The sequence below is a fragment of the Drosophila persimilis genome, unplaced genomic scaffold (genome assembly GCF_003286085.1).
Source record: "Drosophila persimilis strain 14011-0111.01,24,50 unplaced genomic scaffold, DperRS2 tig00000002-arrow-pilon, whole genome shotgun sequence".
Classification (NCBI taxonomy): domain Eukaryota; kingdom Metazoa; phylum Arthropoda; class Insecta; order Diptera; family Drosophilidae; genus Drosophila; species Drosophila persimilis.
The window spans coordinates 13172216-13195466 of record NW_020825289.1 but is presented as its reverse complement, the minus strand read 5'-3'; the positions used below and the strand labels follow the sequence as shown (position 1 = coordinate 13195466).

Here is a 23251-nt window from a genome sequence, read left to right as displayed (position 1 = left end):
TATATTGCTGGCCCAACTGCTGCCTGTGGGGTTGGGTCGTGGGTCGTGGGTCCTGGGTCCTGGGTCCTTGGGCCCTTGGCGCTGTGAGAGCGTGAGACTTCGTGCCCGGACATGTGGCAGCCTGACATTCAGTTGCCGCCGGTCCGTCCGCCTGGCTGCCAGTAGCCAGCCTGAACTGAACTGAAGTGAACAAAACTTTGCGGAAACACCGGAGAACCGAAGCCATCCGCTTGAATTGGGAACACTTGAGGGGGAGGAGACTAGTTTAAGTCGGAAATCACTTAGATTCGAGCCAAATCTCTCCATAAATACGCTGACAAATTCACAGCAAATTGCTGCCAAATTATGCCAACAGCTAGAACGGATGCTCGGTAGCATTTTTCAAGAGATCATTCCAACAAACAATGTGCAAAGCCCCCTCCCCCCCCCCCAACAATGTGACAAGGCGATCCAACTCACTTGCAAATAAACGAAAATAAACCAGAAACAACAAAGTATTCGGTGCTCAAAAGAAACAAATACCAAAGCCTAATCTCCGCTAATAAATTGTCAACAAAAATAATTTCGAAAAAGTCCAACAACAAAAAAACATTTTAAATAGAAACAACTTACGGAGAACGAACACATTCGGTCGGCGATGGGGATGGAAAAGTCTCTTGAAGTGCATATATCTAAATGGCTGTGCTGTGCCGCTTCCTGCTACGAGGTGCCGCAGAATTCCAGCTACCAATGGGGTGTGGGGGTACGAGGAGGAGGAGGTGAGTAAGTTTTCTAATAGACATAAATTTGACATTTTCTTGTTTCACTTTTAATTTCCCTCAACTATTAAAGCCTCCGTGTGGGCGTTGTGCGTGGCGCGGCGTGGCGTGGGGCTTTTCTCTTGTTGCATTTTTAAATACTCTGCCTCGGGGTACAACGATTTCGAACAGAAGGTTGAGGCGCCCAAAAAGGAGATCCCTAAAGCTTAAAGGACATCACAGAGCACAGTTATTGAGCTATAGGCTATATGAACTAGGAGGCCAGCCACCAGACCACTCGCTTCGCTCCATAATTCTGGTAGGGTATTCAAGTCTTCGGATACAGCCAGTCGCTCCTTCCCCGCTTGTTTCCATTTCATAAATACCGAAAACATTTATTATCAAGTCCCAAAAGTTTAATGTCTGCGCGTATTTTTAGCCCAGTTAAGACACACACTAACGTGGCAGGGAAACGAACTGTTTGTGGTCGGTACAACATGCGACCAGGTGAGGCAGAGACGGCAGAGGAGTGGGCATCAAGCATTTGATGGCTTTCATCAAAGAATTGTGCAATTTTATGAATCGTATAAAATTAATTACTCTCGGGGAGAAATAAATAAATTTATTATACGAGCCAGTGTCCCCTTCCCTCTGTATATCTCTATCGAATCTATATTTATCGGCGGCTGACTTGGTCCATGACTAAATCAAACGCATATCGCAGAGACATAATCTCATTAGCCTTATCTCAGTGGCATCCACGTATCCACAGCCCTGCCTGCCCCGAGCTCCGAGCTCCGAGGCCCAACAGCTGTTGAGAAACAGAAACTCGAACGAAATCGAACCGGATTGGTATCAGTATCGAAGTCAGGTGCTTGTCCGTCTGTCTGTCGTCCAAGAATGCATGAACACACAAAATATTTTTACATAAAAGGCAAATCAAGAGCTATAATCAAATAAAATAAAACAGAAATCAAAAATATACCAACAACAACAGCAGCTGAAAAATAAGAAAACCGAAATCCCAATCCAAATACAAAATAGAAGTCGAAAGAGAAGGAGAAGGAGAAACACTAATGTCAATAAATTAAGTCAACAAAAGTGACCAACGAAAGAGGTCCGCTATATAAATGATATAAAACTATCGGAGGGTGCCAGGAAGGGAGTAAGTGGGGGGAGAGGGTAGGGATTTGGAAATCCAGCCGATCTCAAAATCAGAACGGGTTTTGTCCCTCTCCCCCTGCCTCTCTCTCGCTTTCGATATTCTTCTGCTAACAGGCACAGAGACAATGAAAATTAAACCTCAATTTGGATTCAAACGGTTCGAATTCAGATTTTGTGCCCAATGTATCTGGCATCTGTATCTGTGTCGTTGTGTCGCTGTGTTTGTTGCTTTTGGCTTTGTTCGGGGTCTCTTTCATTTAAATTTGTGGTCGGCGGCACCTGGATTTCACCTGTATCAAACGTTTTTTGTCTTTCCTTAATTTATTCTAATTGACTCTCGGCCCGAACAGATCTCGAATGAAGCTGAAGCTGAGGCTGAGGCAAAAGCAGCTGCTGCACCAGGCCGCGGCTCGATTGCCAATTTGTCATATACCAAATGCAAGTGTTTCGAACCACCACAGATATTTGAGTAGTTTAAATATCGTTTGGCGGAAAACCTGATCCAAATTTATCAGATTTCTGTTGGCCAAACCACGGCCCCGGGGACCAGCATTGAAAGTAAAACTCGGATGGAAACCAATGATGCTGTTTCTGGCAGAACAATATACATGACTTTTCGTGATTATAGTGCCATTCTCTGTCTTTTCGATTGATTAATTATTCTGCTCATAATTCCCGAGGAATAAATTCCAAATTACTGGCGACGACAACAACTTAGGTTCCAATTTAAATAGCGGACTGTACGCACAGGTATGGAGAGTATTTTAATTGATGTTAAGTCAAATTTATGGTCATTTTTGTTTGTTGTTTGCAGTGTTTTGTGCTTGTTGGGTACTATATTTATTTATGGACTGTGTGGGGAGTTAAAAGAGGGGGGAAATAACAGACCCACCCAGTATCACTCCTACTCTCTCCCTCTAGAGTCTCTCTTTCTAACCTTTTTTGTGGTTTTGTTAGAGTTAAAAGTTATGTGTCTATGCTGAATAAATTATTATGACTTTCACGCCCCAAGGCCCCCGCTGAGGGGGGGCAGGAGGCGTGAGCATTTACAACGTCACACACAAATGATTAATAACTTGCACGGTCATAATTCTTTTACCTCATGGCCGCACAAAAGACCCGCAGATACTCGGACACACACAGATACTCGCATATCGGCCCCGAAAAGGCGGCCAGCTATTCAATATTTTCATTATTCTCATGAGTGCAACCAGAAGCCAATGAACCGCAGAGGAGAGGCGTCGTCGTCGTTGTTGTCGTTGTCGACAACTGGTTGACAGCTGCAGTTATAGTTAGCAGCTACATCTATAGATACAGATACAGCTACAGATACAGATACATGTGTATCTATAACTGTCAATTGCTGTTCTGTATCTCCAACCAGCCATGGGTCTCTCACTCATATCTGTCTGCCGCATTGTGAAAGTGAAACCCCACAAGTGCCCCACCTCAGACTCCCCCCAACCCTCGGGTAGAAGCATAGTTAATACGAGTCGGGGGACATAATTGAGTTAGCCAAATGCCGCACAGTTTTCGAAAGTTGAAGCCGGAGCGAGCCGCGAGCTCTATCAATACACATAATAACGATCCCATTAAAGCATTAACTATTCATTTCATATTCCAATTGGATCATATGACAATTTGTGACAAGCGACTTAATCAATACAGACAATTAGCCCCACAACAAACACTGCCTCGGACACGGACACGGACACGGGACACGGGAGACGGTGGGGCACTTTCTTCTTCGCCTGCCTCTCGTGGTCCCAATCTCTCGGACCGCAACCAATTCAATTGGAAATGGAGCTCAGGTTATGCTCCCAGCCGAATATCGAATACCGAATACCGAATGCAATGCAATTCAATTCGGTTTCGGTATAGTTTTATTGCCGGAGCTCCCTGTAATTGGATGTCTAGCGCTGCAGCCCTGCATACACAATTTTGCCTAAAATGCAATTGGGGCTCCATTTCTTTTATGGCAATGCAATTGCATTGAATTGAATCTTAATTATTGGCCACTAGAATAGCAGAGCCCCATAGGCCAGAGAGCAGGCAAGCGGTAAAAATAACACTATAAAATCCAGCCCCAGCCCCAGCCCCAGCCCCAGCCCCAGCCCCAGCCCCAGCCCCAACCAGCAGCAACCTGGCCAACGACAGTGACTCGCTTAGAATTGATTACAAATTCCATTCATTTACCATAAATACAGTAGTGTGGCGGGGGGGGGATCAGTAGTTGGGGAAGGGTGTCCGTGTCGCCTCTTTTTCGTATGTAAAACGCGTAGATTTGTATTCAGAAACTGACCAAGGGGCCTGCATACGCAATTTATAACGAGGCGAGGTGGGGAGCATGGAGTGGAATGGAAATGGGTCTCGTCTTCGTCTCCGTCTGCGTCTCCCTACCCCCGCGATCACCCAGACTAGTGGCCCTTCCTCTATCGCTACAGAACCCAAATACCCAAAAATGGAACAATCAGGCCAAGGGTCTGGTCACCTCTTCCTCCGCTCTGCGGGGACCCTGCTCAATCCGGAAGGAACCAAAGTCCCTGCTACCCAGGAACTCCATTATTTACTGAACTTCCTGCCAATCGATCACGAAACACTATTCAAAACCCATATGCCCTTCCATCTCTAAGGTAGAGAGCACTCTGATTCAGTATTCAGAGTTTTGAAATGTATTTTAAAGCGCACTCGTCACCAAATAATTGATATGCCAGCAGAGAGAGTGAGAGAGAGGGGGAGAGAGAGATTCGGATAGAGTGAGAGGCATGGGGAATAGTTCAATGAAATGTTAAATGATTTCGCACTGGGATCAGTGCATTAAGGCCTGTCGTTGCATCGCATTAGGCAAACGGCGAGTGCGAGTGCGAGTGCGAGTGCAAAGGTGCTCTGCCAATGACTCGCCCTGGAGGGAACCCACCCGTTCGATTGGATGTCGCATGTATTTCCGTTCTCGGAACGGGAATGTTATTCGGCCAAAAGCCCAACAGAACAGAACAGAACAGAACAGAACAGAAAAAGAAACCAAGAAACATTTTTGTTCATTTGCCAAGGCAGAGCCAAGAGAGCGCGGCGAAGGACGGTTGGAAAGGAAGACAAGACCCTCGCGACACCGAAAGTCGTTGGAGACGAGTCACATTTCAAAATTGACACTTCAGACGTGGCGCTGCCAAGTTTTCCCTTTGGTCTAGGGTATGGGGTATGTCGGCTATGCCAACTGCATAGATACTGAAATTTCCTCTAAATTTCTCCCTCCACATCCACTGCGCCACTCTCTTCGATTCTTTGGCTTCGTTGCCGCCTTTTGCCGCAACCGAAAAAGACCAAAAGCAAAACAATTAACGCGCAGATAACGCGGCATAAGAGCCATTTGCTGGTGTCTGTCCCCATCGAACTACTTAAATGCTTTAGTTTTCATTTCATCTGCTTCTCGACCAGAGACAAATCACAGCACACGCAGACGCAGAAGCAGAAGCAGGAGCAGAGGTGGAGGAAGATGGTGGCACAATGGGAGCCCCAAAGGGGGCTGGGGAGGGGCAGGCAGCCAGTTCAATGACCAACTCTTGGGTCGCTTTCAGCTTTCATCAATGGTTGCGCTACATTGGCCACAAGGCAGTGGCAGTGGCAGCGGCCGCGGCTGCGACGACAGCGACAGCGACAGTGGCGTTGAGGCGACGCTCTGATAGATACAGATACATGCTCATCAGCTTCAGCTTCACATTCAGCTGCTTGACGTTTTTCTATGGCTTGCCATGAGAGGAAGATGAGGAGGACCAGCAGCAGCAGCAGGAGGAGGAGGAGGAGCAGCGGTCGCAGGAGAATAAATGTCACACGCAGTCGCCACATTTAGTTCAATTGCATTACAAAAGGCAGCAGAAGCAGCACAGACACAGATACAGATACAGATACATACGTTTATAAAAAGATACAAGACCAAATCAAACTAAAGCAAACCAAAGCAAACTAAAGAAAATCACTGAAAACAGCGCTGACTGGCAGCGGACTAAGTACTCAACGGACACGGCAGCAGAGGCAGCAGCGGCAGCCCCACAAACAATTTCAACAGTTGACATTCTATTGAAAAGTATTTCGGAAATTGTAACGCTGAAATGTATCTGCTGCCTCCCAATCCCATCTCGCATCTCCCATCTCCCATCTCGGATCTCGCATATTTGCAAACGTCTTCCCGTACAACAGCAGAGCAAATACCTTTCGGCTTGAATCACTCACTTGCCCCGACTTGTATCTGTATCTCGCCAATGACTATTCTGAGATACTTGTCCCCTGTCTCTATACTTGGACCGCCTTCTGGGCCATGTCTCTCTGTCGCCTGCCAGTGACTCATGGGCCTCCGATCGCTGAATCTTCCGCATTTCATCGATAAGCAGCTTTAAGCACAACTCCAACCTACTCCGATAAAGATGCAACTGGGATCCTCAAGCGGCAACCGTAGGACAAACAACCCTCACAGGCAGACGGAAGCCTGATATGATTATGTTGGATTATCGTTTCAGACTTATAAATTTATTGGCTTTGTCCTATGGCTGGTTCAATAGTGATCCCGTTCCGGTTGCGACGATCAGATCTGGCGGACCTTGAAAATGCGGATCTATGTAATGGGACCGTCTGGTTTTACTTGTGTTTCTTCTTTTGCGCAGTCTATTAGTTCGACGCACGTCCAACAGCATTCGGGCCAGGGCCTGGCTGACGACACGCCAGTATCCGCGCAGTCTGCGAACGCAGCAGGGATCTGGCAGCTGTACAGAAGCATTAGAGGAGAATCAGAATCAAAATCAGAATCAGAGATTCAAAACGTTTGCTTGTCAGTTGAGAGACTGGAACTTGGGCGATACTTGCTAGTGGATGAGTACGTCGCCGCCATCGTTTTGGCAATGGAAAACCCCGCAGACATCCGGGTCATCCTGCATTCCAAGGACAATCATGTCGCCGTTGGGGCCCTTGCAGCCTCCATCTGAAATAATTGCAAAGATAACCTCTGGCGAAAAAAGAGAGCTTGCACGAGGAGGAGGGAGTCACCTGCGCCTGGTTCAAGAGTTTTGAAGTGCACCCAAGAGTTTCCCACTGTCAGGAGCATGAACTCCATTAGAATTAAGGTAAGCTTCATTTTCGCCTCTCCTACTGTTGATGCAACGAGTGAAAAGCCTTTTATGGTTGGTCCCCTTTATAGTACTACGATATATATTATATATTACTACCCCGAACCACTGGCCCTGGCACTGTTCTGGCTTCCAGTATTTAAAACTGAACATTTCGCGGAAATTATTCATAGTCGTACATGCGTTTTCCCTCTGCAATTTGATACCCAGTGGGTCTGCAAAAGTTCGGAAATCACCTGAGCAATCGGTTTTACGATAAACCCTTGATAATATAGACCCTATATGCAATCCCCACATAGTTTCCATCGGCTTCCATTGGAGCGATCCGTGGAAAATCCAGTTTCTTCTGAAGATAACTCAATCAAAAGCCGAAAAATGGAGTACGAATCGGACCGCTATATCGATTCATCTGCATGCTTCCTTTCTGGTTTTGTAAGTAAAATCAAGTAAGCCCAAGTCTATCAATAAGTTTTTGTTGTCGAGCGGCAAAGTCTGCCGAACAAGGGGTGGGGGCGGAGCGGGTTGCATATGTTACATATGCAACATTTCATTTGAATTTGTCTCCCCGACTCGCAGCGCAGCACAGCACAGCGGATGTTGTGGCAAAAGTTCAACCAAAATGCATATGGCGATATATACGAGTACTCGTATACTCGGGCACACAAAAAATAAAAAACCAAGTGCAAAATGCAAAAGGCTGCCTGTGGCAGCAGCAGCAGCATGAATTGGCACAATTCACAGCTAATCCAATCAGCTGTAGTGGCGGCACATCGAGAGACAGAGAGAGAGAGAGAGAGATGGGGAGAGCGTGATACAGAGCAATGTCCTGTCCAGTCTCTTCCGGTTCTCTAGGCCAGGCCAAACACCTGCATGGACGGTTTGTTTGGGCCAAGCCAGTGCCAGTGCCAGTGCCAGTCCGGTTCGAGCCACAGTCGCAGTCTCCGCTGCAGTTGCAACTCTGATTGTGAGCCTGTCAGGCGTGTATTAATTTCTGGATATGCGCATGTGTCTGTGCAACAAGTTGCTGTTGCTGTTGCTGTTGCAGTTATTCTTTTTTGCGTTTTTCTTTAATATGCAGATTGTGTCGCGCTGACTTTAATACTTTGCAACGTCGTCGATCATTTCGCTTTATGCCAGTGCGACTCTGTGTCTGTGTCTGTGGCTGTGGCTGTGTGTGTGTGCGAGATGGAGAAAAAGAAACAAGCATGTTGTACATGTCGCCCGTCTTGTAAAACCTGCAACACATGCAACATGCAGCAGCCACAGCAACAGCCACAGCAATGTGCTGGGAGGGAGTGGAGCCAGGCCAGCCGAACGGTGCAACTGTGGAACGGGGCTTCCTTCCACACCGAAGAGCGCAAAAATTTCACTTGGCCACAATTTTAATTAAAATTTAAAAAATCCCCAAAACCAATCGTCGCACCGATGCCGCCATACTCTTACCGAATGCTAGGACCCTGCCCATTGCTTTGCTCCATTTGCGTCCGCCCTGCGCTGTGAGGGTATGCTGCCGCTTCGCCTCGGCGCTGCCCGACTTTTCCGCGGCGCGAATAAATTGGACAAAATAAAAATAAAACCATGTAACAGTGTTAATGTAAGATGACGGCAAACAAAAATAAACGAATAAGAGAAAAGAAAAACCGATGCAAAAACGCTTTTGGCGGTGACTGTCTAGAGATGGCATTTCGCGTGCCGGTCCCTATCGAGAAATGATCTGCTCGTGGGGGAGAGAGTTCTTGAGGACAGCGATAGCCATCAGTAATCATCGGTATCGGTATCGATTGATTAAGCTTCCATCACTAATAGCAGGAGAGCGGTCTTCCAGCTTCCAGATTCCAGTCCGTGTGCATGTGTGTGTGTGTGTGAGTGTTTTTTTTGTTGCAAATTTGAGTTACGCTTTACAGGATTTTACAGATTGCAAACATTAATTTTCATGCATTGCCAGGCACACAAGTGTGGGGGGGCCTCGCAAGAACCGCTACACAGCACACCAGCCGCCCCTCCCCGCCCGCAGTTCTTCGGTTATGCCGATGCCTTGGTATGCTGAAATTATGTACGGGGCGTGGCAATCGAAACATGTGCAGTTATGCTTTACAGCGTCCCCCTCTCTCTCTCGCTCTCTCTCTCTCCGTCTCTCAGCGAGCTCCTCGTCCCGGCTTCTCCTTATCGCTGATTGCGGTGGGTTCAAATGCTGACAGTCCGACCTGAAATGTCCCAAAAAAAATATACATACATATATCAGCGGTTTCTTACATAATTGTACCAGCGACAATGAAGAAGAGCCAAAATACCCCAAGAACCCCAAATGGGAAAATCGTTTAAAAATGCAAATGGCCCGCACATCGACAGAAAGCAGAAGGCAGAAAGCGATATTGTGTGTACGAGTACATACATACATACATACATACATACATACATATGTATTCAAATCAGTCCATGGGTCGGTCGTCATTGCCGGGTTGTCGAGTTGTCGGTGGGTCGCCTTGGTTTCTGTGGCTGTCGTTTCCTGGCGCTGCATTTGTCAAACGCCGCGGAATTAATGAACCGCAACAGCACCGCCGATTTGTATCTAATGGAGACCGAAACAACAACCAGACCAAGCCAGCCTGGCAACAACAAGCCCCCAATACAATCACAAATTGTAGCCAGAACTCATGTTTAGAGCGGCGGACCTTAGCACGTGTGAAATATTTTCACATGGCACTTCATTTATTTCGTTGGACTGGGGCTTCGACTGTGAATGCGCCAGCGGCTGGCTCCAGGTGTTGGTCACCTTCTGCTCTTGTTGGGGACGCGTCCATAAATTTCCTTATTTTCTGCTTTGTGCATTTGTTACGTTCGTTAGGCACGCAATTGCCATCTCTTTCGCTCAACCTCAGTCCCCTGCCGTACCGTACCGTCTCGTTCCGTTCCGTTCCGTCCTCTCTATCGTATTCAATTTGTTTGGCGATTTTTGACAGGCAACGGGGCCTTACATATGTACATCTGTATGTATCTCTAATAACTCTGGCCTGAGTGTTTATGTATCGATTCAATTCCAATACGCGTAGCAATGCCAAGAATTTATGCAATTTTCCACATACAATTTATATTCCACACGGATACCAAAAACCGAACCAAAACAGGGATGGGTTCTCCAGCAGAGGTGTATGGTATGGTTATGCGGGGAACCTACACATCATGACAATCGACTGCGCATGAACATCATCAACAGCTTTGTCACCACGTGGCGGCTGTCGATCATCGTACATGTTTACACATATTGATATAGAGAACCGAGCCAGCTACTATCTTGGTGTGTATCTCTGACGAGCACTTCGACTTCAAGAGATAACCCAATGACTCTTGGGGTAAGTCTTTCTAAAGCTGTCTCGCCCGAGAAGTATTTATCACCCGGACCGAGCACACACACAATGGTCCAATGGTCTCTGCAATCAATTTCAGAACTGTCACTTTGACACTTGAATGTTCTGTTTCATTCTCCCACTCCCACTCGCACTCTCACTCTCTTATCCACCGTCTTCTGTGTGCCTGTTCTATTCTGTCTTCATGCTTCATCGCTGCTGCTGTGCCGAATGCCGTAGACAGCACGTCTGTACCCTATTTATCGGGTACAACGTATTACGATATTTATCATACAATAAATGCCATTTTATCGCTCTCGAGCCTCCCCATACATTCTTGTCTTTCGCCTCGCACTGTGGCAAATATTTGTTCATTTGTTTGTTTGTTTGTTTGTTTGTTGCCTGTAGGAGAAGTACCTACAACACACTGGTCTGCCCAACTACGAGTATTTGTGTACACTTTGTAGGTGGCTCTTATTTCTGCTGTCAACGTCGTCGTCGTCGTCGTCGTTGTCGTCATCGGGGGCACCTCTCTATGGTAGTAGTTGGTGTCAGGCGGTAGAGAAACAAAAAGACAAGTCTGGTAGCCGACATGCCCTGTCACATTATTCCCCAAAGCTGTCAAAAACAGAAGAAACAACAGAAAATGTCACACCTCTGGGTGGTTCGGGTGACACCTTTTGACACTTGTCCAAAGTGCATCAATGGCAAACACAGGAAATGTGCTACTTCTGGCGATGGATTCTCCTTAAACATTTCGGAACAACCCAGAATCCAGAGATATTTCCGTTCCCTCGCAAACAAAAGTTTGGATCGGTCTGACTAAAAACTAGGTATATAAATCGGAAAGCAAATCCCAGGGTGTTCCAATCTGTCGATTGTTGCTGTCTGCCGTGATATTACCTGTGTAGTACTCTCCGTCCTCTGCCGTATGCTAGGGGGCAAATCCCAAAAGGAGCGGCATCCAGAAGATACAGGCTGACAGGGCATATCTTGGCAGGCATGGTAAGGTCATAAGTATAGCTACAAAACCGCCCAGTTAATGATTCGATCTCTGCTATAACTTGACCTAATAAAGTGTTTAACAAAGCACAACCCAATCTTCTTCTTCTTCTTCTAAACATTTTTCACAAATAGCTGATACTGATTTTTCCATCTTTTTCTTTGCTGAAATTCAAGTTCAAGTTGTAGATACATATCACCATTTCACATATCATATCATGTGGATTATGAGAAGCATTTGCTGGGTAGCAAAGTGGATGGCCCCCCCACTATTCCTCCCTTGTGCATACTTACATACATATATCCGCTTGTATATCCAATAACCGTAGAGCGGCCCCCAAATGCCTTTAATATTTATTATCACAGGGTTGGTTTTGTTATTGGTACTGAGACGGGGGTCTGTTCTGTTCTGTTCTGTCCGTTTCCACGATGATGACTCAATTGACGGACAATGAATAACTTTCCAGTGAAAGAATTAAAGTCGAAAAACAGCATATAAAGTTCTCCCCATTCATTCAGAGCCCAAGAAATCAGCTGATCTCGGCAGTTTCTCTGCTTACGATATGGGGTACGTTCGGGTACATATATATATTACGATATATGGTGACAAATGTATTATATATCACTCCCAGCTCCACACGACATTCATTGTGCACTGATATTAACACTTGTACATACGACTATTTATACATACATATGTATATGGAATTTATCTTAGGTATTATATTTTTGTCTGAGAATGTTTTGTGGGAAACTTTGTTGTTTCTGGGTTGCCAGGCTGCGGAAGTATCGATTCCGTTACTGGAGAACCTTTTGCGAGTAAAATATGAGTTTCCTCGAAATATTACTTGAATTCTTTGCAGTTTTATTATTATATCATTGCAGAAATATTAGCTGGCATTTTCAAAACGGATGTACTCGCATATGCGAATAAGCTTCAGGCCAGTTGCACCCGACACCTTGTGGGACAGTCGTGGCCATTGCACATCGGGGGACCGTCACTGTCCAACACGGACAAACAAGTGGGCAAGTGGTAGACAAAATTCTCATTAACTAAATAAACTTATGACAGATGGAATATAGAAATGACGGGCATTAATCGCATACACACGCAAAACAAGTTTCCCAGATCTGTCTGCCTGGGCGAATCATTTAGCAAATTAAATTTGCATTTCACAGTGTTTTTCTACGAGTGCAAAAAGAAGCGCTAGAATAAGCAGTGTGCGGAATCCCCTACATATTTACACAAAGGTCATTCAGGCGGTGGAATTTAAGGGAAAATTGAACATTTTTGAAAGTTAAAAAGGTTAATGGATTTCCTAGGAATTTGATTCGTTATTTTGCCAAAAATCGCCACCTAACACGTGCCTTGAGGCGACCCCTAGAGCCCCCTAATGGCTCCTCGCTGCCGGGGAGGAACGCATTCCTAGATGTGCGAGGGTCGGAGGTGTGCGAACCGCTCCGAAATGCTTTTATAATGAGCTAATAATCAATCCCCGAGAGCACCTGTTGCCAGCACGCTAGCGACGACGAGAGCAAACTGCCAAGTAATTAAGAGATTTCCTTGGAGCCCAGCCTCTGAGCGGTTCGATTGGATTGGATTGGCCCAGATGCACTCAGTTCCAGTATCAGATGTGGCTTTGCTTTCTTATACCCTCGCAGAGGAGGGTATTGCTATTTCGAGGGGATCTTAGCAACGCCTTTGATTTTCGTGCACCCCATCTGTAGGATAAAGCAGCCAAGATCGGATCTTGTTTGATTGAGAATATCGATAATGAAAAGTAAACTGCCATAGGATCGATGGGTGTGCAAGGGTATCAATAGCTTCGGATCCCGATGCAGGTCTTCGTTTCTCGATTTGTTTTTGTGCCATTTTAATTGCTAATCAAATCGATTTATAATTCTGTGTTGTCCAAGTAATTTATTAACTATTACAATTTGCTACGCTCATCGCATACCCCATAGCCAGCACCTGCTCCCCCATTCTCTACATCTGTCGCTCTCTCATTCTACCTCCCTGTTGTCTGGTAGAAGGGTGGCGGGTGGCGGGTGGCGAGTGGCGCCAACTATCGTCGTCGTCGAGGCGGAAAATCATTTCGAAACGAATTCGCGACAAAGGGAAGCGTGTGCGGTTTTCCCTTTTACATTTTTACCCATTTGATTTTATAATTGATTGATGGCATTGATTGACTATGAGTGGGAAAAAATAGCTTACATACATTTGTGGCAGCAGTAAGTAGATCAGATCTTGGGCAGATCTCGACCACTTCAGGGAACAGGAAGGAGACAAATCTCTTGCCTGGAAATGGTCGATTATATCCGACTCTTGTGCTCCCTCCTGCCAGATGGCGGGCCTATATAAAAAATGATCCAACAAACGTATCGCAGACAGCGGGAATTTGTTTGCTGTCGAAAATATTACAATTTTCATTTGTAAGTTTTTCGCACGCACAAACAAAATCCCAAAAATATAATAAACATGAAAATAAATTGGCTCGGCATCGCCGCCGAAACATGGACACTACCGATGCACAGATGCACACACACAGAGAAAGATACACAGATACAGATACAGATCTGTGAGGGCCCGCAGTCATACTGGCAGATACTTTTTAGCCACTTTGACTAAAGCAATAACATTAGCACTTGGCTGGCGCTGTTTTTGCCACAAAACTATTTCTGGCACCCTACAAAAGAACAAGAAGCAAGAAAAAACAGAAAAAAAGGAAATACTATAACTACGAGTAAAACCAAAAAGCTCAAAAAACTGAAAAAACATTTGAGTATCGTTTTGGGAATGGTATTGGGAGGGGGGGGATAGCACTAAAATTGCAAAGCATACAGTTTTGAACTTGGCACAAGGGATGGGATGGCAGGCGCAAAGGAACGGGACAAAGTCTAAATGGATTGTTCTCTGGTTAGAGATATGTGCGAGTACGAGTATGTAGATGGCTGGGATGGATGGCTGTTGGGCAGCATAGAGCACAGAAACAGCGTCTACAAGTGCGTTCTGCATCTGCATCTGCACACACTGGCACTCGCACTCGCACTCGTACGACACATACGAGTATGAGTCCGAGTGCATGTCTGTAGTAAGTGTGGTACGGTCAATGCACAGACGGAGACGACCAGACAAATATTTGTTTGCTTTTGTTGCCTCTGCAAATGGGTGGAAGTGGGTGTGGAGGCGGAGGTGGAGGTGGAGGCCTGACCACGTCACGTCACCCAGCCGGTCCTCATCGTCGGCGTCGGCGTCGTCGTCGGCGTCGTCGTCATCCATATGGCAAAACTATTTTTAAAAATGTTTTAATTATTTGCTGCCATATTCCTTAAAGCGTTGACTAGTCGGCGGCGTCTCCGTCTGCTGGTCTGGGGCGGTCGGTCTCTTCCCTGGTCACTGGTGGGGGGTGGGGGGAAAGGGGGCATGGTGCATGGTGCATGGTGCAGCGTGCATTGGCAAAATGTGCAACAACTTTAGAGGTTTTCTCTGTTTAGTACATTTTGGCGTGGGCTTTGGTTTTTACTTTTATTCCTCCATTCTTTTTTGTTTACCCGCCGCCTTGCACATCTCGTCTCGTCGCAAAGTACATTAAGTGTGAAGTTTTCTCCCAATAGAAATATTATTGTCGCGTCGCGCCTAATGTGTCGCAGCTTGCATGTAATTTTCTCTTTTGTCACCCACCCCACCCCGCCGACACTCGCCCTCCCGTGCACTACACAAGAAATGTCTAGGAGATCAGAACCCACCCATACCAGCAGCTGCAGCACAAGCGCTTTCGCTCTGCAAAGAGCGGAATATTGGAACTGGAACGAGGTGTACGCTCTCCCGAAGCGCTCTCTGGGAATTCCGCACCTTTTCAGGTGAGTCAGGAAGCTGGCGAAGCTGCCATGCGACATTTTGGACAGCAAATTCAATGCTTTAACCGTGTCCAACGATCATCATCGATTCCATCGACCAGCGACAATAGAAACGCCTTGTACGAGTGGTCGTAGAGCCCCTGCTGCGGCTTTTAACCGTCAGCAGGCAGCCCAGACTTGAGACGGCCAACAAACCGCAAGCATGCTCGCTTTACGGGCTTCTTTTTACCCGAGACAAGACGCCCAATGAAGCGAGAAAAATTACTGTTTGTTAAGTGAGTTTGTCAACATGAGGCGTGCGCATCGCAGAGGCCAGAGAGGCAAAGACCGAGACAGAGACAGAGACAGATAGAGATAGGGATAGAGATGGAGATACAAACAAGTATCATTAACGCAATGCCCAAACCGTTAGAGAGACATTCGAGTTTGGGCTGAGAGTCGGAGCTGGAGTTGGTGGCATCTTTACCCGGAAGCCGGCTTCAAAAACTCCATAACTCCGAGTATTTTTCTGCAGAAGTTTTCTTTGGTTTGGCTTGGCTGCGAGAGAGGAAGGGGATGCCTTTGCAATGTATGTAATTGAATACCTGACATAGTCAATTTTCCCGGCACATACCCTAACACTCGCCAGAGCGTCTTCATGTCCACTTGACGAATATTTTGTTCGCTCATTTTTAATTCCTATATATATATCCTATACATATATCCTATATCACTTATACATATGTCTACTACTACTATTATTTGATTATCAGAACATTAAAGGGTATCCCAACCATCGGCCCTCAAAGGCTATCTTTCCTTCTGAATACTGTTCTTGTTTGGGTTCTGGTTCTGTCTAAAAATGGTACCCCATCAGAGCCCAGAACACAGCGGGCGCAACGCCAAGCCAAGGCTACTGGCCATACATACTGCCAGCAATTACTCATTTATGGCCAACCAGCGGCATTTCTCGCTCTCGGCCGCTGTGCGTGTGTCCTTTTGCGGCCACTTATTAAAGCATTTCAGAGGGTATAACCATTTTGACCACAGAAGGAAACATCTTCCGACCCCATAAAGAATACAAAAACTCGTATGTTCGGATGGCCGGCAAAGGAACGATCGATATGCAAGTGTATTAAAAGCGTCGACCCCCCCAAACAATCCTTTCCAGCCTATTGGCCTATTGGATGGTTTGGTCTGGAGGTACTTCAGGTTCGGGCCACCCCACCCTTCCCTTCGGGTATTGGCTTCTGCTTTATGCATATAGCGATTAAGGGTAATTAAAAAATCGCATCAATCGACTGTCCTAGCCATAACAAGCTTTTGCCACCTATTAGCCACATTTAGCCACATTTAGCCACATGTAGTACCTTATGGGTCTCCTTTGGCAAGTGTTCAAGTGATGAAAACTGAACAAAGAACGTTGATTGTTGGTTCTCAACTGGTATTTAAGCTGAACTCTATACATATCTATAACTCTTGAAACCTACGTCTAAAATGTTCCTTCAAATTTACCCTTCCAGATGTTTCGACTAAATAGACATGTTCGACTACAACTAATCCCATTTGTTTCGTTTAAATGAATCCCAGTCGACACAAATCGTACGAGTATGATATGATCGGAGCCGTGTAGATGTAGATTTGAACTTTGCTCCCGATTTAAGCTAATCAGGTCCGTGTCATCATCTATTATTTTGACAGCCGATAAGGGCTCGAATAAGTATGTATCTGAACTTTGACATTCACATGTGTTTACCATCCTCGCAGCAACAGTTCCCTTATCTCACCGATGCCGCTGTCTAACGTAAGCTGGAGCTTGGTCTTGGCCTGGGGCTGGTTCTGGTTTTGGTTTTGGTTCTGGTGCCGGAGTGATAAGAGAATTTAATTTTCAAAACCAGTAATCACAAATCGATGTTCTATTTAAATAGGGCATTAAAAATACATTTTTGGTTTGGATGGTGCTGCTCGAAGACTGACAGAGAGAGAGGCAGTCAGCCGATAATCAGTGCAGCGAGAACATTTTCTTTGTAGGGCCACGTGGGGTTATCGGCCTCCTAAATACTCGCAATGCAACTGTGTGTTATTTCATATTATTTTTCCAAACGTTTATGTTCCATTTGACACAGTTGCAGAGGCTCTTATATACATACATATGTACGCACATATTTACACACCCGGGAGTGCTATCAGTCGGTCAGTTCTATACAGTGGAACCTTCTAATCTGGTACTCCTCGCCTTCGCCTTCGCCCTCGCGCTCGCCCTCCCAGCACAGACAGTACGACGAGTATGATGGTCAGGTTCCGAGCGCATGAATCCCCTAGGATAGGGGAATCGAGGGAAATCTATTCTTGAACCCCCACTGAACTTTGAGCTACAAAATGCATTGCTCTAGTGAATGGAATCTATGAAGAAAAGTCCAGAGGGATTCTGAATAGAAAGATCTCTCTGTTATTTCACATCTATTAGGTAGTACTCTGGCCTTTCCGATGGGATTCGTTTGCTCGGCTTTCCATCATTCTATCTAGATTTTGTACATTTCGAACCATAACTCCAATGTTAGAGGGGCTTTTTCTGGACATTTGCTTAAGTTATATTCCTTTGCATTTAACTTTTAGCATTTTGACATTTAGCTTCGCGATGGCCGACTAAGACTGTGACTGAGAATTGGCTTCGTTCCCGCTCCACACCCATACCGCTCGTCTCTTAAATGGCGCCCCCAAAGAACTAGTCGCTATTTTCTCACTGTTCGGTCCGTCCGTCCGTCCGTCGGTCCGTCCTTGTAGCTGTCCACCTCTCTGTCTAGCCGTCAGCTCTAGCCGGCGGTTCGCTTTTAGTTTTAGCATTTACTTCTGGCATAGTTTGCATTTTTCTAGCCACTCGTATCTATCTATCTATCTATCTACCCATCTATCTATGTATATGGCATGTTTCATTTCGTTTTTCGTCTATTTTTTTAGTCGTATTCTACAAGTATATGTATGTTCTTATTGTACTCTGTGCTGTGCTCGTTTTTGTTATGGGGGATGGGTGTACGAGGGCTGTAAATGCCGCGTGTGCTCATCACTTGCAGACACTTTAGAATGCAATGCAGCTTCCATCTGCGAGATACACAACGCACTGAGAGTAGACAGTAGAAAGATACAATCGAATGCTCAAGCGGCTCAGATCGGACCGGATCAGATCGAATAAAATTATACCCAATTGGTTTTAATCCTTTTTGTTCCACTTTACTTTATTGTCATTGTAAACAGTTTTTGCCCTTTTTTCATAATGTACTGTACAGATAGATAGATAGATAGATAGATCGCCAAGTAACGTTAGCCGAAGCTCTAGCATGTTATATATTTGACACATTTCCAACAACAGCGGGGAAAATCTTCGGCTGTGTTTACGCCACTATCTTCGCACTTTTCGAACGTGGCTGGAATCTGGCAACTGAATTGGAAAATTGCATATTAGTTTTATTCAAGGTCTCTGAGGTACCTCAGACGAGACACACAAAACGGGACAGAACAGAGGGATCGGATCCCTATTACTTACTAGTGAATCAGGGCATCACCATCAGCGGTATGGCAGTATATGATACCACAATAGTCTTTGTGCTGCGAGTATTCTCCCACTTTAGTATTAGAACCTGGGGTTTTGCAGCTCTGTGATTTCTCATCGCCAGGATATTTCTGGTAGTGAACCAACGAATGCGCCCCGGATATGGCCAGCAGCAGGATGAGGATATTCTGCACGACAGCCATGATGACAGACCAGACTAGTCAGACAGCTAACTCCACTTGCTAACTGAATGCACTGCCACTGCCACTGACACTTTTATAGGCCATATTCAAATTGGCTCCAGCAGGTGGCAGAGAACCTGCGATTCACAGCAAAACTGTGGCTTAGCCAATGATGGCTTCTGCGTAAAGACGGTTCTCTCGGAAATACATCACACGTTCACTTGTAATAATTGGGTTGGGTAATCCCCCACTCGTTCATTCGATCTCTAGATCTAGAACTAGGCGACTTTGAGCAACTAATCAACTGCTCAAAATATACCTCAGGAATCGAATTCTGAGAATTCCTGATCAATAAATGCGAACGCGAGGCTTGCTTATTTTCTTTTATCTGCCGCTGCTGCTCTCGAGTGCTGCCGGCTATCGACGGGCCAAGGTAAGGGCGTCCAACCCATGGGCCTCACCCACCTATTGACCCGACCTCACTATCGACCCCCCCACCCGCAGAGACATCGGGCCCCACGCAAGCGAATGGCCAGGCCGCAGAATCTCTTCGAGGACTTTGCCCCCCTCAGCATTGATGCAGGAGGCGGTTACGGATACAACCATCGGGGAGATGCGGGTCTGGCTGGTGGGGAGACCGCTGGGAGTGAAGCTGCTGGAGGAGCTGCTGGAGGAGCTGCTGGAGGAGCTACTGGAGGAGTTGCTGGAGGAGCTGCCAATAACTGCCAAGAACCCTCGGCGCAGTGCAATGTAAAGGAGATCTTCAAGCCCGGCAATCCCAAGGAAAAGTCCTTTTCCATAGCGTTTCAGGCGGCGCAGGACGCGAAGGCGGCCAACGAGGCGCAGGCGGCAGCAGGCCTGGCAGCGGCTCAGCACATCAAACTGGAGCTGGCCGAGAAGGCGTTCCAGTCGGCCAAGGCGGCGGAGGCGGCTCTAATGGGCAAACAGATGATGGTCGAACAGCTGGAGCAGGAGGTGAGCCAGGCCAACGCCGTCATCGAGGAGGAGACCAACGCGCTGCATAGCACGGAGATCAACATGAAGGCGGCCATGGATGCGTCCCGTCTGGCTACCGAACAGTTGCACTCTTTCACCGAGTTGCAGAAGACCTTCAAGGAGAACCTGGCCAACATCCAGACTGTGGCCATGGGCGTCCAGCAGGAGATGGCCTCCAAGACGCAGCTGCTCGAGGCCGCTCAAAGCCGGATTGCAATGCTCCGGCAGCAACTCCAGATCTCCAAAGAGGACTACGAGAAGACCAAACAGGCAGCTTATAAGGCTGCCTGTGCCGCCATCGAGGCCAAGCAGAAAGCCGCCTCGAATATTGACGGCATTTCGGCTGTACGCAAACGCCGTCAGCCGCCCCACCGCCCCTTATCGATCGATGACAATGGAGTCGAGGAGAAAGCGAAAGCTTGATAACAACACACACACAATCCCAATCGTACATATATTTTGTAGATGCTGTTCTGATTTCACACTTCCATATCAAAATGATCCTTTCAAAACTGTGTACTGAGCTCTCGGGGGAGTTTTGGGCCCCGAATTGGCCGTGGATGCAGTGGAAACTTTAGAAGCACTTGCAGCAGGCCTGTGTACTTGCAACCAGGTGTCACGTTACTAACGAGCATGCCATATGCATTGCAATTTCCCTTGAAGAAAATGGAGTGTGCAGAACTTCCGCGAAATTCGCGAATGCCGGTTACCATGTGGCGGACCACGAAAAATGTGCCTCTAATCGTGGGGCGGGATAGTAGTACAAACCTACATATGTACATATGTATATCGTAGAATGAAGTACTATAAAGGGCACAATCAATCAGGGGACTAACCATTAAATGCTTGTTACTCGTTGCGAAAATGAATATGAATTATACTCGCAGCTTAAGTCGGGTCCTAATTGGGCTCATGCTCCTGTCCCTGGCGGATTCTCTGGTGCACTATTGGAAACTGGAAGCAGGCGCAGGTGACTTGCTCCATTTCTACCATATAGTAGTGCTCTTTATTCAATGTTTTTTGTTTTTGGGTTATATTTGAACTATTTCAGAAGAAGGGTGCAAATTCGAAGACCGCGACCTTAAAATAGATGAAACGGCGAAGAACCCAGATGTGTGCGGGGTACTAGCATGCCAGAACAATCAAGGCGACGCCCTCATTCAATAGCAAGTATTCGCCATCTTTCACATGTTTTCCACTGACGGCAATCAATGATTCTCCTCGAATATACATGTGTAGCTGCCAGATACCAGCCGTCTTTGCAGGCTGTGAAGCAGATTCCGTGAAGACGGACGCGGATTGGCCCGATTGTTGCTGGCTTTGCGTTACGGAGGTGAACTGTGCCCAAAACGCAGCAACAACCACGGCGGAGCCCCTCTAATAGTTCATGTGTTTATCCATACAAAATCATGGATCATGGCGGAATAAATCAAGCTGGAGACTTTGGGGCACCTGCCCTTGCAACGGGCCTCAGTCTCATCTTACCCCCCAAACATTCCCCCAGTAAACATTCCATGGGGGTCGATTTCAGCCAGAGGGAACGTCTCGGGGGTAGAACTAATTTGCGAAATGCCCAGGTGCGACTTGCCTACGTATCGTATTGAATCGTAGTAATCGGCGGGGTCTATAAATGGGCCCACCAGCGAAGGGACCACCAATCAAACGCTTTCCACTGGTTTTGTCGGGTGTTCCACAGTTTTTGTTCCGTTCAGTTTACGATCAGTTTCCGAAAATGAAATACATTTTCTTCATAGTTCTGGTTGGGCTCATGCCCTTGGTTAAATCTCTGGTGCACCCTGCTAATTTGGGCAAGAGTGGAGGTAACTAACGCCTCTGTTTCCCCATGCATGCTCTTTCAACGGGATGATACTAGTATTCCACTTATTTCAGATGGCAAGGGCTGCAAGGGACCAAAGGGTGACATTTTGCCGGGAGAAATGGTGCAAGACGAAAAGGTTTGCGGCGTCTTTTATTGCGCGACCGACAAGGGGGACGGCTTCATCCACTAGCAAGTATCCACCCGTTTTCAATATAGCATTTGACACTCTTCACTGATCGGCGGCCCTTTTAATACCCGATCGCTTTACTTCTAATGTAGCTGCCAACTAACAGCAACATTCGCAGAGTGCAGTGGAACTACCGTGTCGACAACGGTGGACTTTCCCGATTGCTGTTGGTTGTGCGTCAAGGATAAGAAGTGCGATAAGGAAGGTGGAGCAGAAGCAGGAGGAGCAGGAGGAGCAGAAGGAGCAGGAGTGGCCACAGAGAAGCCCCCACCTTAACGAGCACTCTTCAATCAGTTCAACAAAAGTCCAGATCGAAATCTCTTAAAACACTTGTTACTTGTGATGGTTTTCTTAAATAAACAATCCTATACGAGTACAGTTCTCAATTCGTTGTTGTTTTGCTCATACATATGTTTAACTTAACAATCAGTGTAGTAGACGCATTCAAAACAGCATTCGGGAAATAATTTATACGTGTCAACGCCAGTTTCGTTGCACTCCTGGAACGGGAGTGTGGTCTGGCAACTGCATGGTCAGGATCAATTTTGATTATTCGATAAATCTGATACCAAATTGTGTCACTTACTATACTATAACGGTGGTTCCGGACGTGTCATAGCATAAATATTCACCACACATTTCGAAGTGATTATCACGCATATTAGTGCTAAGTATGCGGCCATCTGGCAAAGCGCATGCTTCATCCGCGGTGCCTTTGGCTGGATACTTTACCCACGCTGCCAACGAATGACTACAGGACACGGCCACGGCCAGAATGATAATGCTCTTCAAGATAGCCATCATTGTAAACAAGCCAGACAGTTACCTCAAGTCTCTAGCTCACTGAACGGGACTGTGGCTGATACTTCCTTTTATACCTTTTATAGTAAATATTTATTTTCTCACCAGAATCTGGCAGCGCACCTGGACTCTCCATGAGAATAACGTCTCTGCAAAGGCTCCACACCCAGTCGTAGGAAAACTTTATGAAATAAACCTATATATGTACATATATCTTTCAGATTCAAAATGTGCCAGATCTCCAAATGCTCGTAAATGATCAGTTTTCGTACATTAGACCTCGCCGACTAGACTTTCCTTCATCTAAAACAGTGAGATACTTTTCAGTGTAAAAGGAAAACGATAGGCAGCAGGGTGTTCCCAGTTGCATTTGCACTTGCAACGAGTGTCCAATTGCCGCTTGGATCGTATTCTCATGTAGGATTATTGAACATTTCTGCGAAATGCGATGGCTTGCATGTGGCAGTACATCGAATATCGGGGGCCGTGATAGCGTAGTATAGAGTACTATAAAGGGACCA

The 23251-nt window shown here is 46.4% G+C and overlaps 4 protein-coding genes across 5 annotated transcripts; 2 read left to right on the top strand and 2 right to left on the bottom strand.

Annotated features, from left to right (window-relative positions):
• The first annotated feature begins 618 nt into the window (after nt 1–618).
• Nucleotides 619–22315, top strand: LOC6592625. Of its 2 annotated transcripts, none has more exons than XM_026986616.1 (3): nt 619–758; nt 21814–21931; nt 22022–22315. In XM_026986616.1, the coding sequence occupies exons 1-3, from the start codon at nt 638–640 to the stop codon at nt 22203–22205; spliced, it is 423 nt and encodes a 140-aa protein (XP_026842417.1). In that variant the 5' UTR covers nt 619–637; the 3' UTR covers nt 22206–22315. The 2 variants fall into 2 exon arrangements, with proteins under 2 accessions (XP_026842417.1, XP_026842419.1); XM_026986618.1 differs by lacking the exon at nt 619–758 and adding an exon at nt 21679–21743.
• Nucleotides 6401–7640, bottom strand: LOC113565197. The gene is made up of 3 exons (XM_026986619.1): nt 6936–7640; nt 6756–6870; nt 6401–6655 (listed from the first exon to the last, which is right to left on the bottom strand). Exons 1-3 carry the CDS (start codon nt 7021–7023, stop codon nt 6508–6510), a joined length of 351 nt encoding a protein of 116 aa, XP_026842420.1. The 5' UTR covers nt 7024–7640; the 3' UTR covers nt 6401–6507.
• Nucleotides 18321–19029, bottom strand: LOC6592624. The gene is made up of 2 exons (XM_002018464.2): nt 18740–19029; nt 18321–18634 (listed from the first exon to the last, which is right to left on the bottom strand). The coding sequence occupies exons 1-2, from the start codon at nt 18946–18948 to the stop codon at nt 18529–18531; spliced, it is 315 nt and encodes a 104-aa protein (XP_002018500.2). The 5' UTR covers nt 18949–19029; the 3' UTR covers nt 18321–18528.
• Nucleotides 19226–20547, top strand: LOC113565196 (keratin, type 1 cytoskeletal 11). The gene is made up of 2 exons (XM_026986615.1): nt 19226–19360; nt 19432–20547. The coding sequence occupies exons 1-2, from the start codon at nt 19283–19285 to the stop codon at nt 20344–20346; spliced, it is 993 nt and encodes a 330-aa protein (XP_026842416.1). The 5' UTR covers nt 19226–19282; the 3' UTR covers nt 20347–20547.
• Nucleotides 22316–23251: the final 936 nt, after the last annotated feature.